The sequence below is a fragment of the Kogia breviceps genome, chromosome 7 (assembly GCF_026419965.1).
Source record: "Kogia breviceps isolate mKogBre1 chromosome 7, mKogBre1 haplotype 1, whole genome shotgun sequence".
Lineage (NCBI taxonomy): Eukaryota > Metazoa > Chordata > Mammalia > Artiodactyla > Physeteridae > Kogia > Kogia breviceps.
This window is the reverse complement of record NC_081316.1, coordinates 116,094,500-116,108,196: the sequence shown is the minus strand read 5'-3', so window position 1 is coordinate 116,108,196 and position 13,697 is coordinate 116,094,500. Positions and strand designations below refer to the sequence as shown.

At 37.0% G+C, this 13,697-nt stretch overlaps 1 protein-coding gene across 4 annotated transcripts in view; it reads left to right on the top strand.

Moving 5' to 3' along the window:
• ARHGAP32 (Rho GTPase activating protein 32) overlaps positions 1 to 13,697 on the top strand; it is a 274,258-nt gene that overhangs the window by 232,933 nt on the left and 27,628 nt on the right. For all 4 annotated transcript variants that reach the window (XM_059069744.2, XM_067039316.1, XM_067039317.1 and 1 more), the window contains 2 exons: positions 1,358 to 1,507; positions 8,810 to 8,912. In XM_059069744.2, coding sequence (XP_058925727.1) covers positions 1,358 to 1,507; positions 8,810 to 8,912 — 253 coding nt within the window. The remainder of the gene's footprint in view (positions 1 to 1,357; positions 1,508 to 8,809; positions 8,913 to 13,697) is intronic.

Sequence of the window (13,697 nt, the reverse complement as noted above, 5' to 3'; positions counted from 1 at the left end):
TGTAATTTACCCAGAGTGTCAACAGCATGTTAGAGATAGCATCAAGATTATACTGATGATTCTAAGTAAACTTTAAGTAATTGGTATAGAAAAAATAAATTTCCTCTTTAACCTGTGTACAGTCTAGGATGACTGCCTTGTTCCAGTTTGCTCGGGACTTTCCTGGTTTTAGCACTGAAAGGCTCATGTCCCAGGAAACCTCTCAGTTATGGGCAAGCCAGTTACAGTTGATCACCTTTGTACAGTTCATAGAAAAGATAAGCTTAAGTCTGTAAATAGAGTTTCCCCCAAAATGTAAAGAGAGTGTTTAATCTGGTCAGAGTAACCCATCTAGTGGTCCATTTAGGCCACAAGTTAATCTCAGTACACAGAATTCCTACAGGAAGACTCGTCAGTTCAGGGGATTTATGATTTGGGTTCACTCAAGAAACTATAGCAGGGTTCAGTAAGACTCCTATAATCATATACAAACTGAGTAGGAGGATTGAGGCCATGTGGCTTAGTGTTCTATCCTGCAGCTAATCTCTGATCTTATGGTAATTTGTTGTATGTTGGCTTCTAGAGTAATTTTCCCTGCAGGCTGCACTTCTCAGCCAAAGTCAGTTTTCTAAGGATTTGTTTGCTTTCAGATCTTTCGCTGTTATCTTTCTAACATATAAGTCATTGGAAATATCTTACTTTATGTAATTTTCTTATCTCTTGCCTTGATCTACAAAGGATTTAAGGTGACATATTTGGTATACTACAGATGAATGTTAATAGAAAATCTAATGCTTTTTTATGTGTGTGTGTCTTGTACTTACATAGCCATGAGTTTGACAAGTGTGATCTATATCATAATGCAATGAGAAAGAGGGAGTTGTTTATTTTTTCAGTTTTACTTTCCAGATTTTGTAAATGTCATGAAAATTTCTAACCACTAAGTAAAATATTTTAGAAATTAACTAGAAATGCAGTTTCTAAATTTACACCATTTTAAGTCTTACTTACCTTGAAGATCTCCAAAGCAATATAAAACTCAGGTCCCAGTTATCCTGTAGCACGCTTGGGTAGCATTGGGAAGATGGCTGGTTTACCACGCTTGATTTTTAAAAGTCACAAATTATAATATTTCAGTTTGCTCACAGTCCCATCAAATAAGATCACAGGCTGGTGAGAAGAACATGCAAAACCCTGATATTATTTATAAAGCAACTGTTTCTTCAACTTCTGCTGAAAATTTCCTACAGAATATAAAGTATACTTGTAATAGATTATTTTATAGTCAGCTGTTGAGATCTGCATTTCTTTTCACACTAAGTAAAAATGTGACCTCTTACCCCAACTAAGGTATTTTCTCTTTATTATTATTTTTTAGTATCTAAAAAGCACGGCAAGCTCATTACTTTCTTACGGACATTCATGAAGTCTCGTCCAACAAAACAGAAGTTGAAGCAACGTGGGATCTTGAAAGAAAGGGTATTTGGTTGTGACCTGGGGGAGCACCTTCTGAATTCTGGTTTTGAAGGTAAAAATAAAATTTATAAACTCATAATTTTAGTTTCTGACCTCTCCCGGTTGATTTCCTATAATCAATTAAAGTAGATTAGGCAAGCAGTACCTATTCCAAGTAAGTTCAGCAGCACGTATATTGAACGTTCTCAGGTACTCACCTGAGTTCTTGGGTAGCTGAGAATCAAGAGGGGTCTAGGAATGCACTTTGGAATCAGAGATGCTTGTGATCTGTTCAGGAAAAGGAAAACATTCACACAGAGGGTTTAGTGCCTCTGCTAGTTTACATTATTTTCATATCTGTCCAGATAGCTTCCTCAGCCAGTTTTCCTTCTCACAGTTTATTCTAAAATGTTTATTCCTCTTTTTAAAAAAAAAGGTCATAGTTTTGAGACTGTATATTACCAAGACCAGCCTCCCAACTTTTATAACTAGAAATTTAAATTCCTTTTTCTGTAAATTAAATTCTTATTGAAGAATTCAGTGCTTCGGGCTTCCCTGGTGGCGCAGTGGTTGAGAGTCCGCCTGCCCATGCAGGGGACGCAGGTTCCTTCCCCGGTCTGGGAAGATCGCACATGCCGCCGAGCGGCTGGGCCCGTGAGCCATGGCCGCTGAGCCTGCGCGTCCGGAGCCTGTGCTCCTCAACGGGAGAGGCCACAACGGTGAGAGGCCTGCATACCGCAAAAAAAACAAAACAAAAGAATTCAGTGCTTGGATGAATGGATGAATGTGATCATTATGAGGGAGTGTTTTCCAGTTTGCTATTAGCTTTCAAATATCAATTCAGCAAGTTTTAGTTTTGGTTGTGTTTCCATTCTTAGTAAGTATGGTAGGACAGATGCCAATATATAATTTCTTTATGAAAAATAACAGGTTTAATAGCTGTAATGGTTATATATTCCCTAACTGATAAAATCTATTCTAGTGGAACAAAGGGTTTGTAGGTGTCATTGATTTTTTCATAGGACTTGTTTTATTTGCTACACATATTTGAAGGCAAATATCCTTAAAATGAGATAGCTTTTTTAAAAAGTGAGAACTTTGTAGAAAACTAGGTAAAACTACATTTGGTACAAAATGCAAAAAAATATTTAAAAACTCAGGGTGAGGAAACTCTGTTGCCAGAATGTATTTCTGTTTGAGGTTATTTGGCCCTTTCAACAAGAGGCTTTCTTAAACTGTTGTAAATATATGGGGATTTTATAATCAGAGCATACTGGAAACAAGCAAGGCCCAAATAACCCCTGATATTAATCCTTTAGGTAATCTTATTTTTCTAACCAAAAATCATGATGCACATTCTAATGCGTAATGCTGTACCATGTACTCCTGGCCTGGAAGCCACTGCCTTGAGAATGGAACTTGACTTTTTCATCTGTGTTACACAATGCTTGCATGATGCCTGACATATAAAAGGGATCTTTGAATGATGGCTGAATGTGTGAAGGGAATGACTGACTGAATAAATAAAGAGAAAAGAACAGAAATGAAACTGAAACTGTCAAGAAAAATAAAGGACCAATTTTTGTCATACTTACTTATACTTCTTTTAGCCATGATTCTAATCTTAAGGGTCATCAGTTTAATTTAAACATTTACTTCCTATTGTATTGTCATTTGATGATAAAAACATACTAAAAATATTAAATAAGAGTGGTTTAGAAGTGTATTATTTGGAGAGTGTGGGAACAATTCTTAAAGTTATATCACCTTTCAGAAGAACCATTTTGGAGGTTTCTAATGTTATGTTTTGACTGGGTTATTATTTAATGTGCACTTGGCTGGTTGGTTAGAGGTTTGAGGGGAAAAGGTAGTTAATAAAATGCCTTTTTGTACTAGGATTTCTTCTAATAATATATTGGGTTCTCATATTACTTTCTTATGTTAATGAAAAAAGAATTCAGATCTTTTCTCTTTTTATCTTCCTATAGTGTTCTTCAGTTTCTACTCTCTGTTTTTCAAAATGAAAGTTTATGCTCTTCTCTTTCATTTTGCTACTAATTTTAATTATATGTCTCATTAGTCTCTCTTAAAATCCTAAGTAATAGCAACGTTCAGTTATATAGTTTTGTTTTGTTTTGGTGGTACGCGGGCCTCTCACTGTTGTGGCCTCTCCTGTTGCGGAGCACAGGCTCCGGACGCGCAGACTCAGCGGCCATGGCTCACGGGCCCAGCCTCTCCACGGTGTGCGGGATCCTCCCGGACCGGGGCACGAACCCGTGTCCCCCGCATCGGCAGGCGGACTCCCAACCGCTGCGCCACCAGGGAAGCCCCAGTCATATAGTTTTATTTATGAAGCTCTATGATGTGATTGTTTTTTGAACATTCAGTCCTTTTACTTAGGGAACATAAAGTGTAAAGAAACAGTTCAGATGTTTTCCATGAAGTATGATGTCTGCAGAGGCTTAGCTGTATAATCAGGGAAATACCTCTAATTCCCCATATTTTTAAGTCTGCCTACTTGTTTGGGAGAACATACGCAAGTATGAATATAATATCACATGGTTGTAAGAATCCCAGGGAAGTTATCTATACTTTTTAACAGATGGTATGTTATTTTTTTTCAGATTTTTAATTTTTTTGGAGTATAATTGCTTTATATAGTTGTGCTGTACAATGAAGTGAATCAGCTATATGTATACCTATATCCCCTCCCTCTTGGACCTCCTTCCCACCCGCCCCATCCCACCCATCTAGGTCGTCACAGAGCACCGAGCTGAGCTCCCTGTGCTATACAGCAGGTTCCCACTAGCTAGCTGTTTTACACATGCTAGTGTATTTATGTCAAATCTAATCTCCCAGTTTGTCTCACCCTCTACTTCCCTCTCTGTGTCCACATGTCCATTCTCTACATCTGTGTCTCTATTCCTGCCCTGAAAATAGGTTCATCTGTACCATTTTTCTAGATTCCACATATATGCATTAATATATGATATTTGTTTTTCTCTTTCTGACTTACTTCACTCTGTATGACAGATTCTAGGTCCATCCACATCTCTACAAATGACCCAATTTCGTTCCCTTTTATGGCTGAGTAGTATTCCATTGTATATATGTGCCACATCTTCTTTATCCATTCATCTGTCGATGGACACTTAGGCTGCTTCCATGCCCTGGCTATTGTAAATACAGCTGCAATGAACATTTTGGTACATGACTCTTTTTGAATTATGGTTTTCTCAGGGTATATGCCCAGTAGTGGGATTGCTGGGTCGTATGGTAGTTTTACTTTTAGTTTTTTAAGGAACCTCCATACTGTTCTCCATAGTGGCTGTATCAATTTACATTCCCACCAGCAGTGCAGGAGGGTTCCCTTTTCTCCACACCATCTCCAGCATTTATTGTTTGTAGATATTTGGTGATGGCATTCTGACCGGTGTGAGGTGATACTTCAGTGTAGTTTTGATTTGCATTTCTCTAATGATTAGTGATGTTGAGCATCTTTTCATGTGCCTCTTGGCCATCTGTATGTCTTCTTTGGTGAAATGTCTGTTTAGGTCTTCTGCCCATTTTTTAATTGGTTTGTTTGTTTTTTTGGTATTGAGCTGCATGAGCTGCTTGTATATTTTGGAGATAAATCCTTTGTCAGTTGCTTCATTTGCAAATATTTCCTCCCAGTCTGAGGGTTGTCTTTTCGTCTTGTTTATGGTTTCCTTTGCTGTGCAAAATCTTTTAAGTTTAGTTGGGTCCCATTTGTTTATTTTTGTTTTTATTTTCATTACTCTAGCAGGTGGGTCAAAAAAGATCTTGTGATTTATGTCAAAGAGTGTTCTTCCTATGTTTTCCTCTAAGAGTTTGATAGTGTCTGGCCTTACATTTAGGTCTTTAATCCATGTTGAGTTTATTTTTGTGTATGGTGTTAGGTAGTGTTCTAATTTCATTCTTTTACATGTAGCTGTCCAGTTTTCCCGGCACTACTTATTGAAGAGGCTGTCTTTTCTCCATTGTATTTTCTTGCCTCCTTTGTCATAAATTAGGTGACCATATGTGTGTGGGTATATCCCTGGGCTTTCTATCCTGTACCGTTGATCTATATTTCTGTTTTTGTGCTAGTACCATACTGTCTTGATTACTGTAGCTTTGTAGTATAGTTTGAAGTTGGGGAGCCTGATTCCTCCAACTCCGTTTTTCTTTCTCAGGGCTGCTTTGGCTATTCGGGGTCTTTTGTGTTTCTTTACAAACTGTGAAATTTTTTACTCTAATTCTGTGAAGAATGCCATAGGTAGTTTGATAGGGATTGCATTGAATCTGTAGATTGCTTTGGGTAGTATAGTCATTTTCACAATATTGATTCTTCCAGTCCAAGAACATGGTATATTTCTCCATCTGTTTATGTCATCTTTGATTTCTTTCATCAGTGTTTTATAGTTTTCTGAGTACAAGTTTTTTATCTCCTTAGGTAGGTTTATTCCTAGGTATTTTATTCTTTTTGTTGTGATGGTAAATGGGATTGTTTCCTTAATATCTCTTTCTGATCTTCCGTTGTTAGTGTATAGGAATGCCAGAGATTTCCGTGCATTAATTTTGTATCCTGCAACCTTACCAAATTCATTGATGAGTTCTGGTAGTTTTCTGGTGGCATCTTAGGATTTTCTATGTATAGTATCATGTCATCTTATTTTTATGAAAATTCTGTAATGCAAGCCAGGAGCGCCTGATAATGCAGAAATAAAACCCTGTCCTCTGAAGAGTTTTCTTCCAAGGCAAACCTTTTGTGTACCTGGGTAAGTTAGCATGCTAACTTGGAGCATGCTTTATGAGAAGCATCTTCTAAAAAAAAATACAGCTTTGTTTTCCTTTCTCTGTTTAAGTAATTATGTCAATTTCCCAATAATCTCTAAATATATTTTCTTTGAAATAGCTGATAGAAATTTTTCCAGCCCCAGATTTTACTATTCTACCTCTTGTTTGCAGAGTAGAAACCTAAGGCACTGAGGTTGTAATTGATGGAACAATTTTAGAAATAGGAGTCAAACTCACAAAGATACTTTATATTTTGCATTTTGCATATCATTTTGACATAGAGATTGCTTATATTATCAAAGTCAGTCCACAGAAAGTACCCAACAATTCTGCCTGCCCTTTATCTCTACCACATATACATATTCCCTTTCTTGTTACTAAAATTCTTGAATGCTTTTAGAAGTAGAAAGCATACAGCTGAAAATGAATACAGTTCTACATGAAGACCAAGATCCCTATTCTGCTGACTTGGTCAGATAACTTTGTCAGGCTCACAGGGTACTGTAAATTAATTCATTTGCTAATTTTCTACATTGTGTCAAGACAGTGCTCCTGGATTTTGAGTACACAAGGATGAACAAAGCATGTTTTTTTTTGCTGTTTAAGAGTTTGACTAGGGCTTCCCTGGTGGCGCAGTGGTTGAGAGTCCGCCTGCCGATGCAGGAGACACGGGTTCGTGCCCTGGTCCGGGAAGATCCCACATGCCGCGGAGCAACTAAGCCCGTGAGCCATGGCCACTGGGCCTGCGCGTCCGGAGCCTGTGCTCCGCGATGGGAGAGGCCACAACAGTGAGAGGCCCGCATACCGCAAAAAAAAAAAAAAAAAAAAGAGTTTGACTAAGAAGGAGTAATAGCTCTATAAACAAATAAATATTAATTCAAAAATGGCATTGTTCTGTGGGCACCTAGAACCTAGTGCAGCTACCTCTACTTGGGACTTTGGGGGATATTCAAAGAAGGCTTGCTTAAGAGTGATAGTTCAGTTGTGTTTTGAACAACAGCCAAGAGTTTTCTATAAGAAGATGGTAGTAGAGGAAGAATCCAGACAGAGGAAATTGGTCTTAGGAAATTGATTTTCCATCATCTGGAAATTGATGGACTTATAGAATGGCTGGTTAGTATGGTAAAAGATGAAACTTCACTTGGCCTAGAGTTGTGAAATATGGTAATAATAAAATAAGTGCAAATGGCAAAGGACCTTAAAATTCAGGCAGTGTATTTCCATAGTTAAAATGTGGCTCTGTACTTGGACTGCTTGAGTTAGCACCTTATTTCTGCCATTTGTTTACTGCTTGTCCGTGGGTAAATCTTCACCTCTCTAAGACTCAGTTTCCTCTCTGTAAAATGGGGATAATGATAGAAATTCTCCCACAGGAGTTCTGTGAGAATGAAATGAGAGTATCCATCGTAAAGCACTTAGCCTGGCACCTTATACATGCTCAATAATATACCTGCTTTTTAATAAAATTATTCAAAGCTAAGGAATCTTAAGTTTTAAATGTAAGTTACAGGATCTGATAGAATTTTAAAGACAGGATGCAGAAAGTACAACAAAAGGCAGAAAAACCAAGGAAAAGTCTTCTGTAGTAATAATATACTATAAGTAAAATACATTAGCTAAAATTATCTTATTAAAATATCTTAATTGTTTCATTCTCCACTCTGCATGTTTCATCCCTAATAGTTTTTTGCACACCAAATAATGTTCTTCCAAGCCATTCTTTTCATGGATTGTAACTCAAAACGATGAAATGAACATAGCTACTAAAGCCTGTGAATTCCTCAGTCTGCATTGCAAGACAAATGAAGTTCAGATTTCAGTAATTGTAAATTTTTGAATGGTTAGAAAAATGTTTTATCATAGACTTTAAAAGTTCTGTTCTAGACCATTGTTCAGAGAGGTAACCAAAGTGCCTTTCTTTTCTTCCTGCTTGTTGTTAGTGTCGTTTATGACGAGCTGATACTGTTGGTCAGAAGTCAGTAATTTTAATGCAACGATAGGCAGGAAATTAAAAGATTCCATTTACTTGAGATTGCTTTGACCTTCGCATTATGTTGATGTTTTGTTTATTGGATATAATTGGAGTTAGCATTAACTATAAAAATATAAAAGAAACTTTTAAAAGTGAAAAACTGAAGCACTTAGAATAGGTAGTTGTCATGCTCGGATAAGCATTTAACTTTGCATATTCATTTACTGTGTATGAAGTTCAGCTGAATAGCTGTATTTTTTAAAAATCTAGAATGGTTTTAGAACTAAACAGTTCACCTTACTTAACATGATCTAAATGAGTCTGTTGCAGAAGATCTTAGAGAAACTATCCTAATAATGTATGAACTCTTCCACTTACCTAAATGTAACAAGATAGAGCCAGTCTTGATTATTTAGCAACCAGTTATCTGGCGTAGATATGAAATTAAATAAATATGCCCTTGTCAGTTTTTGTAGTAGATTAATCTTCACCCCTTAAAACTTTAAATTGCAAATTTCATTTTGCTAAGACATCTTATTTTTTGTGACTTTGTTTCCACTGAATACTCTCAATTTAATCCATGTCTTCAAAAATTCTCTCTAGTGCCCCAGGTTCTTCAAAGCTGTACAGCATTCATTGAGAGATATGGCATCGTGGATGGAATATATCGTCTCTCTGGCGTTGCTTCCAATATCCAGAGACTACGGTAAAACCTCATATGGCATTTTTCTTTTTCATTCCTACTGTAATTCATTAAAATGAAACTGTTTCAAAATTAAGTCACTTATATTGATAACCGTAATTTTCCATAAGATAGTTTAGATAAAGTAGGAGATAATATCCATATTGTTCCCTGTGTATATTTTCCTAAATGCCATCTCTTCATTTGTAGTATCAGAAAACCATGTCCCCTAATCTCTTCAATACTTGTATTTTCTCTTTGCAATATTTGAAGATTTTTAAAAATTGAATTTGAACCTATGATAACCATGAGAGATGATAATTTACATTATAATCGAATTATTCTTTAGTTAATTACAATTGATGAGAGCAAACTTTCTAATCTCCTTTCACCTGGGCTCTGTAGTATATGTTCAAGTATGCATGTATTACATATTGCACATCCTCTCTCATTATAGTCTCAGAGACAAGAATAGTGGTATCCTTTACATCAGCAATAGAATTTTTAATTTTTGCTTAATCTCTTAGATTCTAGTCTATTCTTAATATGTTATTATCCTTTATTTTTCACTGTGGTGCATGATAATTGCCATTATTCTACAGCATTTTAATGTTCTGATTTGACCACAGAGTACATCTCTATTTTCAGGAATACATTTGGAAAATAACTGAAATAGATTTTTCTTTTTTTTTAATAGATCTTTATTGGAGTATAATTGCTTCACAATACTGTGTTAGTTTCTGTTGCACAACAAAGCAAATCAGCCATATGCATACACAGGTCCCAATATCCCCTCTTTCTTGAGCCTCCCTCCCATCCTCCCTATCCCACCCCTCTAGGTCCTCACAAAGCACCAAGCCGATCTCCCTGTGCTATGTTGCCGCTTCCCACCAGCCAACGGTTTTACATTTGGTAGTGTATATATGTCGATGCTACTCTCACTTTGCCCCAGCTTCCCCCTCTCACCCCATGTCCTCAAGTCCATTCTCTGTGTCTACCTCTTTATTCCTGCCCTGCAACTAGGTTCATCAGTACCTTTTTTTTTAAGATTCCATATATATGAGTTAGCATATGGTATTTGTTTTTCTCTTTCTGACCTATTTCACTCTGTATGACAGACTCTAGGTCTGTCCGCATCTCTACAAATGACCCAATTTCGTTTCTTTTTATGGCTGAGTAATATTCCATTGTATATATGTGTCACATCTTCTTTATCCATTCATCTGTCGTTGGACATTTAGGTTGTTTCCATGTCCTGGCTATTGTAAATAGTGCTGCAGTGAACATTGTGGTACATGTCTCTTTTTCAATTATGGTTTTCTCAGGGTATGTGCCCAGTAGTGGGATTGCTGGGTCATATGGTAGTTCTATTTTTAGTTTAGTTTTTTTTTTTAAAATAAATTTATTTATTTATTTACTTATGGCTGCTTTGGGGCTTTGTTGCTGAACGCTGGCTTTCTCTAGTTGCAACAAGCAGGGACTGCTCTGTTGTGGTGTGTGGGCTTCTCGCTGCAGTGGTTTCTCTTGTTTCGGAGCATGGGCTCCAGGCGGCTTCAATAGTTGTGGCACATGGACTTAGTCGTTCTGGCTCATGGGCTCCAGAGTGCAGGCAGGCTCAGTAGTTGTGGTGCACAGGCTTAGTTGCTCCATGGCATGTTGGATCTTTCTGGACCAGGGCTCAAACCCATGTCCCCTGCATTGGCAGGCAGATTCTTAACCCCTGCGCCACCAGGGAAGTCCTATTTTTTAGTTTTTTAAGGACCCTCCATACTGTTTTCCATAGTGGTTGTATCAGTTTACATTCCCATCAACAGTGCAGAAGGGTTCCCTTTTTACCACACCCTTTCCAGCATTAAATTGTTTCTAGATTTTTTGATAATCGCCATTCTGACTGGTTTGAGGTGATACCTCATTGTAGTTTTGATATGCATTTCTCTAATAATTAGTGATGTTGAGCATCTTCTCATGTGCCTCCCAGCCATCCATATGTCCTCCTTGGTGAAATGTCTACCTAGGTCTTCCACATGTTTTTTAACTGGATTGTTTGTTTTATTGATATTGAGCTCCATGAGTTGTTTGTATATTTTGGAGATTAATCCTTTGTTGTCTCATTTGCAAATACTTTCTCCCATTCTGAGGGTTGTCTTTTTGTCTTGTTTACGGTTTCCTTTGCTGTGCAAAAGCATTTAAGTTGAATTAAGTCCCATTTGTTTAGTTTTGTTTTTATTTCCATTACTCTAGGAGGTGGGTCAAAAAAGATCTTGCTGTAGTTTATGTCAAAGAGTGTTTTTCCTATGTTTTCCTCTAAGAGGTTTATAGTATCTGGTCTTACATTTAAGTGTTTAATCCATTTTGAGTTTATTTTTGTGTATGGTATAGGTGGTGTTCTAATTTCATTCTTTTACATGTAGCTGTCCAGTTTTCCCAGCACCACTTACTGAAGAGGCTGTCTTTTCTCCATTGTATGTTCTTGTCTCCTTTGTCATAAATTAGGTGACCATACATGCATGGGTTTATCTCTGGGCTTTCTATCCTGAACCATTGATCTATATTTCTGTTTTTGTGCTAGTATCATACTGTCTTGATTACTGTAGCTTTGTATTATAGTTTGAAGTCAGGGAGCCTGATTCCGCCAACTCTGTTTTTCTTTCTCAACATTGCTTTGGCTATTCGGGGTCTTTTGTGTTTCAATACGAATTGTTAAATTTTTTGTTCTAATTCTGTGAAGAATGCCATTGGTAGTTCAATAGGGATTGCACTGAATCTGTAGATTGCTTTGGGTAGTATAGTCATTTTCACAAATGTTGATTCTTCCAATCCAAGAACATGGTATATTTCTCCATCTGTTTATGTCATCTTTGATTTCTTTCATCAGTGTTTTATAGTTTTCTGAGTACAAGTCTTTTGCCTCCTTACGCAGGTTTATTCCTAGGTATTTTATTCTTTTTGTTGCAGTGGTAGATAGGAGTGTTTCCTTCATTTCTCTTTCTGATTTTTCGTTGTTGGTGCATAGGAATGCCAGAGATTTCTGTGCATTAATTTTGTATCCTGCAACCTTACCAAATACATTGATTAGTTCTAGTAGTTTCCTGGTGGCATCTTTAGGATTTTTCTATGTATAGTATCATGTCATCGCAAACTGACAGTTTTACTTCTTTTCCAATTTGTATTCTTTTTATTTCTTTTTCTTCTCTGATTGCTGTGTCTAGGACTTCCAAAACTATGTTGAATAAGAGTGGTGAGAGTGGACATCCTTGTCTTTTTCCTGATCTTAGTGGAAATGCTTTCAGTCTTTCACCATTGAGTATGATGCTTGCTGTGGGTTTGTCATATATGGCCTTTGTTATGTTGAGGTAGGTTCACTCTGTGTCCATTTTCTGGAGACTTTTTTTATCATAAATGGGTGTTGAATTTTGTCAAAAGCTTTTTCTGCATCTATTGAGATGATCATATGGTTTTTATTCCTTAATTTGTTGATGTGGTGTTTCACATTGATTTGCATATATTGAAGAATCCTTGCATCCCTGGGATAAATCTCACTTGCTCATGGTATATGATCCTTTTAATGTGCTGTTGAATTCTGTTTGCTATTATTTTGTTGAGGACTTTTGCATCTCTTTTCATCAGGGATATTGGTCTATAATTTTCTTTCTTTGTGATATCTTTTTCTGCTTTTGGTATCAGGATGTTGGTGGCCTCATAGAATGAATTTGGGAGTGTTTCTCCCTCTGCAATTTTTGTGAAGAGTTTGAGAAGGATCGGTGTTAGCTCTTCCCTAAATGTTTGGTAGAATTTGCCTGTGAAGCCATCTGCCCCTGGACTTTTGTTTGTTGGAATATTTTTAATTATGCTTTCAGTTTCAATATTTTTGATAGGTCTGTTTATATTTTCTAATTGTTCCTGGTTCAGTCTTGGAAAATTGTACCTTTCCAAGAATTTGTCCATTTCTTTGTGGTTGTCCATTTTATTGCATATGGTTGTTTGTAGTATTCTCTTACAATCCTTTGTATTTCTGCTGTGTCAGTTGTGATTTCTCCTTTTTCATTTCTAATTTTATTGTTTTGCCTCCTCTTCCTTTTTTTGTTGATGAGTCAGGCTAAGAGTTTATCAATTTTGTTTATCTTCTTAAAGAACCAGCTTTTAGTTTTATTGATCTTTGCTATTGTTTTTTCATTTCTCTTTCATTTATTTCTGCTCTGATCTTGATGATTTTTTTCTTGCTACTGATTTTGGGTTTTCTTTGTTCTTGTTTCTCTAGTTGTTTTTTGTGTGTGTTTTTTTTTTTTTTTTGCAGTATGCGGGCCTCTCACTGTTGTGGCCTCTCCCGTTGTGGAGCACAGGCTCTGGACGTGCAGGCCTAGCGGCCATGGCTCACGGACTTAGTTGCTCCGCGGCATGTGGGATCTTCCCGGACCAGGGCACGAACCCGTGTCTCCTGCATCGGCAGGCGGATTCTCAACCACTGCACCACCAGGGAAGCCCTCTCTAGTTGTTTTAAGTGCAGGGTTAGATTGTTTATTTGAGATTTTTCTTGTTTCTTGAGGTGAGATTGAATTGCTGTAAACTTCCCTCTTAGAACTGCTTTTGCTGTGTCCCATAGGTTTTGGGTCGGCACGTTTTCATTGTCATTTGTTTCTATGTATTTTTAAATGTCTTCTTTGGTTTTTTTCAGTGATCTCTTGGTTATTTAGTAGCACAGTGTTTAGCCTCCATGTATTTGTGTGTTTTACAGTTTTTTTTCCTGTATTGATTTCCAATCTCATAGCGTTGTGGTCAGAAAAGATGCTTGATATGATTTCAGTTTTCTTA